Source organism: Cebus imitator, unplaced genomic scaffold, assembly GCF_001604975.1.
Source record: "Cebus imitator isolate Cc_AM_T3 unplaced genomic scaffold, Cebus_imitator-1.0 Scaffold280, whole genome shotgun sequence".
Classification (NCBI taxonomy): domain Eukaryota; kingdom Metazoa; phylum Chordata; class Mammalia; order Primates; family Cebidae; genus Cebus; species Cebus imitator.
The window spans coordinates 3676951-3682595 of NW_016107595.1; the positions used below are offsets into that span (position 1 = coordinate 3676951).

General features: G+C 43.9%; 1 protein-coding gene and 1 long non-coding RNA gene across 2 annotated transcripts in view; both read right to left on the minus strand.

The window, feature by feature from the left end:
• LOC108284611 lies at window positions 1-2427 on the minus strand. Its single transcript, XR_001817285.2, has 2 exons — window positions 1366-2427; window positions 1-616 (listed from the first exon to the last, which is right to left on the minus strand). It is a non-coding gene; the product is annotated as an uncharacterized LOC108284611 (long non-coding RNA).
• Window positions 2428-2998: 571 nt separating this feature from the next.
• ZNF14 (zinc finger protein 14) overlaps window positions 2999-5645 on the minus strand; it is a 9020-nt gene continuing 6373 nt past the window's right edge. The window contains exon 4 of the mRNA XM_017501396.1: window positions 2999-5595. Coding sequence (XP_017356885.1) covers window positions 3858-5595 — 1738 coding nt within the window. The 3' untranslated portion in view covers window positions 2999-3857. The remainder of the gene's footprint in view (window positions 5596-5645) is intronic.

Here is a 5645-nt window from a genome sequence, read left to right on the forward strand (position 1 = left end):
AAAAAAAAAAAAAAAAAAAGGGAAAAATAATTAATGTAGCGGGTCACGGTGGCTCACACCTGTACAAAATTGGCCAGTAATGGTGGTGCATGCCTGTAATCCCAGCTTGGTCAAGGACTGAATCTTTCGCCAGTATGTACATGTTATATACAGCACGTGACATATACAGGTATCTATGTATATTGGAGACTGTGTTAAGGGAATTCTGCACAACTGAAACCCTGATGTGTGAACAAGAGTTGGGGTCGTCACTCTTGAGGATTTGGGATCTTGTTGATACTAGGAGACCCAGGGACAGCTCTCACCTCTGAAAGAACCATTGAATTCAATCCCTGGAATCCACCCAGACCTTGAATGTACTTTCTTCTTACACAGCATCACTCCCTCAGGACTCACCAGGTGCAGCTGTGCTCACTCCTCTGCGTCCTCTGCCTATGTCCTCCCGAGCACCTGGAATTTCTACTTTGGTGACAAAAGGTCCCAGTCTCAAGTCTCCTCCTAGATGGTGAAGTGGCTCATGCCTCTAATCCCCGGACTTTGGTAGGCTGAGGCGGCCAGATTGCTTGAGGTCAGGAGTTTGAGACCAGCCTGGGCAACGTGGTAAAACCCCCCATCTCTATTTTAAAAATGCAAAAATTAGCCAGGTGTAGTGCTGCACACCTGTAGTCCCAGCTACTTGGGAGGCTGAGGCAGGAGGATCATTTGAGCCCAGGAGGTCAAGGCTGCAGTGAACCATGATCTCACCACTGCACTCCAGCCTGGGTGACAGAGCAAGACTCTGCCTCAAAAAAAAAAAAAAAAAAAAAAGTGCTTTTCTGTAAAAGTAGAAAATGGGAGTTCAAGGATGCGAAAGTAAGGGCTGGAAATGGATTGATGCTGCTGCTCCAGCCCCTCAAATGTTATAAATAGTAGATGCTTCCAGAAACATCCCTCAGGACTTCACCTTTTATCAGTTTGCTTTTCCACTGAGCACAGAGTGAGGGCAGCAAGGCGTGGATCTCATGGCTCAGAAGCATGCTGTCCTCTGAGCTCTTCCTGGTAGTCCTCACCTCCACTAAGGCACATCTGCCAGCAGAACTACCTCTAGATGGCCTCACGGGACCCCACCACGTGCAAGCCTGGCAAGGCTGCCACCTGACCCACATCTGCTGTTGGGGTCGGATGGAAGCCTACAAAACTCAGACTAAACATCTTGAAGTGAGAGAAATGTCACTTCTCGTACCCAAGGAAAGACAGGAAGTTGTTGTGAGATTGGATGGTGAGCTGGCTTCCCTCGTTCCTGCCATGTTCCTGGCAGGACATTCTGACTTGCTATCCAGGTAACAGTGGGCACTGCCTCCACCAAAGGAAGGGGCTGACACCTACCATGGCTGCACAGCTCAGCAAAGGAGGAACTCTTCGGTGGTGTCAGAACAGTTTCTTGGGAGTTCAGTTAACCCTGTGTTCTGGGAGTGACATGAAGCAAGTCGCCTCCATGGCCGGTGGCGCTTCTCTGACATGGTGACTTCCCGTACACCACAGGCTGGAGTTCCATGAAGCATAAGTGCTGGCCTTGGAGGCGAGGCTACAAAACCAGCCCTGCAGCAGCACACATGACACTGAAGAGAGCAGAGGGCCTCGTCACTGTCGGGGCCCAAGCCAGGTGGAATGTGCCAGAAAATCTGGGGTGGGCCAGCTAGGGAAAGTAAGAAGTCTGATTGTGTCCTGCAGTCTATGGCCATACCACCCTGAACATGCCTGATCTCGTCTATGTCCTGTAGCTGGGACATGGTAGGGCATGTCTCTGTGGTACCAGTGTTGGGTTTCGAGACTTCTGTGGAGGTTGGTACAGAGCTATGGTTACAGGACAGTGAATCTTGCATGGCCAAAGGGCATGTGTCCCATGACACAGGTTCTGCCTCAGCTTCTCCAGCCCTCTCATTTTAGAGCTTACCTGGGCTGTCACAGAGAGATGTTCTGGAGTGAACTTTTAAACACATTTACCAGCAAGAATCTACAGTGTGGGTTTGGATGGGAAACGGAGCTAGAGATGACCTCCAGACGGCCTTGGAATGACATGATGCTGACAGCTGTGAAATAGGGTATCCACAGGCAGATGCCACTGGAGAATTGTGGGATGCACCTTTGTTTTCAGAACCACAACATTCCCAAAGGTCTGAACCAAGGACACTGATGGAAACTTCAAGGCACATTGTGGGAGCCCTCTCAATTCTGTGCAGTCATCTGTGTGAGCTAAGGGCTGAGAGTGTTTTTTAACTTTCAGACTGGATTCCAAGAAAGGCCTGTTGGGGTCCCAATACTTTCTCCTCAGCCCTTCAGTTTGTCCTAAGGCGGTACAACGCCAGTCCAAGAGTCACCTTGTGTTGAAAATCTTTTTTTTGTTTGTTTGTTTTTTTTGAGACGGAGTTTCACTCATGTTACCCAGGCTGGAGTGCAATGGCGCGATCTCGGCTCACCGCAACCTCCGCCTCCTGGGTTCAGGCAATTCTCCTGCCTCAGCCCCCCAAGTAGCTGGGACTACAGGTGTGTACCACCACGCCCAGCTAATTTTTTGTATTTTTAGTAAAGACAGCGTTTCACCATGTTGACCAGGATGGTCTCGATCTCTTGACCTTGTGATCTGCCTGCCTTGGCCTCCCAAAGTGCTGGGATTACAGGTGTGAGCCACTGTGCCTGGCTGTGTTGAAAATCCTAATAGTGTAGTTCTCAACAGAGAATATATTATGAGAGAAAGCTTAAGGATCCCTACCTCACAACCAGGGACTTCAAACGGCAGCATGAACTACTCAACTAAGACTCAGCCAGATGGGATAGAAAAAATTACAACTGGATAGAAATAACTACAGAAGTAAAAAATGCTGTTGCTGAATTGGAAATTAGCTCTCATATGGTTTCTTCTGTAGACTCCATTGAAGAATGAATCACATCTAAATCAATATGTCCTTTGGAAAGCATAATGAGAATATGTTCCAATTTTAAACACAAATTTTATAATTTATAAGATCATAACCTTTTATTACTGGGCTGTGTATGTGATACTTTGTGTCTTATTAAATATAACCTGACAATCTTTATTAAATGAAAATACTTTTGTATCATCATCAACAACAACAAAAAAACCAGGAAGAAGAATTTCCCACATTCTTAATATTTATACGGTTTCTCTCCGGTATACATTCTCATGTGTGCTCAAAAGGCTGTGTGAAAGCTTTCCCAAATTTCTTACATTTACAGACTTTCCCCCCACTCTGAGTCCTTTCATATATTCACACTCTAGAGGACAGTTGAAGATTTTCCTGCTCTTTTTTTTTTCTTCATACAGTGGTTTGCTCTGTTGCCCAGGCTGGGGTGCAGTGGCATGATCTCAGCTCACTGCAACCTCTGCCTCCCAGGTTCAAACAATTCTCCTGCCTCAGCCTCCTGAGTAGCTGAGATTACAGGTATGCACTACCATGCCTGGATAATATTTTGGTAATTTTTAGTAGAGATGGGGTTTCACCATGTTGGCCAAACTTGTCTCAAACTGACCTCAAATGATCTGTCTGCCTCAGCCTCCCAAAGTGCTGGGATTACAGGCATGCGCCACCGTGCCTGGCCCATTTTTTTAAAAACAGATTTCACTACAGCAGGAGTCTTGTCTTTGAAATGAATTAGGTCAACTGAAGGCTTAATCACAATGTTTACATTCATGTAGTTTTTCACCAGTGGGGAATTCTTTCATGTGTTCAAAAGAAACTAGAAAAATCAAGGGCTTCAAAACAATATTTGTATTCACACGGCTTCTGTCCAGTATGAATTCTTTCATGTATTCAGAAGGAACTGGAACAACTGAAGGCTTTAGAACACTGCTTACATTCTTAGGCTTTCTCTCCAGTATGAGTCCGTTCATGCAGTCGAAAGTGACTGGAAGAAATGAAGGCTTTTCCACATTGTTTGCATTCATAAGGTTTCTCTCCAGTGTGAGATCTTTCATGAATTCGAACAGAACTTGAAAATCTGAAGGCTTTCCCACATTGTTTACATCGATAGGGTTTCTCTCCTGTGTGAGTTCTCTCATGCATTCGAAATTTACTGGAAGAAATGAATGCTTTTCCACACTGTTTACACTGATATGGTTTCTCTCCAGTGTGAGTCCTTTCATGCAATCGAACTTGACTGGAACGAAGGAAGGCTTTACCACATTGTTTACATTCAAAAGGTTTATTCCCGGTGTGAATTTTTTCATGTTCCCGAAGGGAACTTGAAAAACTGAAGGTTTTACCACATTGTTTACATTCATAGGGTTTCTCTCCGGTGTGTGTTCTTTCATGCAGTCGAAAGGAACTGGAACGAATGAAAACTTTTCCACACTGTTTACATTCATAGGGTTTCTCTCCAGTGTGAGATCTTTCATGAATTCGAAAATAACTTGAACACCTGAAGGCTTTCCCACACTGTTTACATTCATAGGGTTTCTCTGCATTGTGAGTCCTTTCATGTCTTTGAAGGGAACTTGAAAAACTGAAGGTTTTCCCACATTGTTTACATTCATAGGGTTTCTCTCCAGTGTGAGTTGTTTCATGTTCCCGAAGCGAACTTGAGAAACTGAAGGCTTTACGACACTGTTTACATTCATAAGGTTTCTCTCCGGTATGAGTTCTTTCATGCATTCGAAGAGAAATGGACCAACTAAATGATTTGCCGCATTGTTTACATTCATATGGTTTTTCTCCAATATGATTTCTTTCATGCACTCGACAGGAATGAGAAGAGTTGAAGGCTTTCCCACATTCTTTACACTTATAAGGTCGTGCTCCACTGTGTGTTATTACATGTGCTCGAAAGCTTGCAGAATAAAAGAAGGCTTTTCCACATTCTTTACACTCATACGGTTTCTCTCCACTGTGAGTCCTTTTATGCCTTCGAAAAGAACTGAGAAAACTGAAGGCTTTACCACATTCTTTACATTTATAGGGTTTTTCTCCAGTGTGAGTTCTTTCATGAGTTCGAAAGTAAGTGGGACAACTGAAGGCCTTACCACATTGTTTACATTCATAGGGTTTCTCTCCAGTGTGAGTCCTTTCATGTCTTTGAAAAGACTGGTAACATATAAAGGCTTTCCCACACTGTTTACATTCATAGGGTTTCTTTCCAGTATGAGCATGTTTTTGAAAAGACTGGTAATATACAAAGGTTTTTCCACATTGCTTACATTCATAGGGTTTCTCTCCAGTATGAGTCCTTTCATGTCTTTGAAAAGGTTGGTAATATATAAAGGCTTTCCCACACTGTTTACATTCATAGGGCTTCCCTCCAGTGTGAGTTCTTTCATGTTTCCGAAAACACTGGTGATAAGTGAAGGCTTTCCCAAGCACTTTATGTTCACATGGTTGCTTTTCATATTCCTGATACTCATTTGGTTTTTGACCAGTGTGAGATCTCATGTGCTTATTAGGGGATGAATGACGCACAAAGTCTTTCCCACAAAAGCTGCATTCACGTCTTTTTGCTCCAGTAAAAGTTTCCTTGTTCATGTTAACGTTTGGCATCTGGCTAGTGGTTTCTCTACATTTGCTACCTTTTCTACTTTCACAGAGTCTCTCAACCATATGACCTCTGTAAAGAATGAGCAGCACATTATTAGTGGCTTTTTTTTTTTTTTTTTT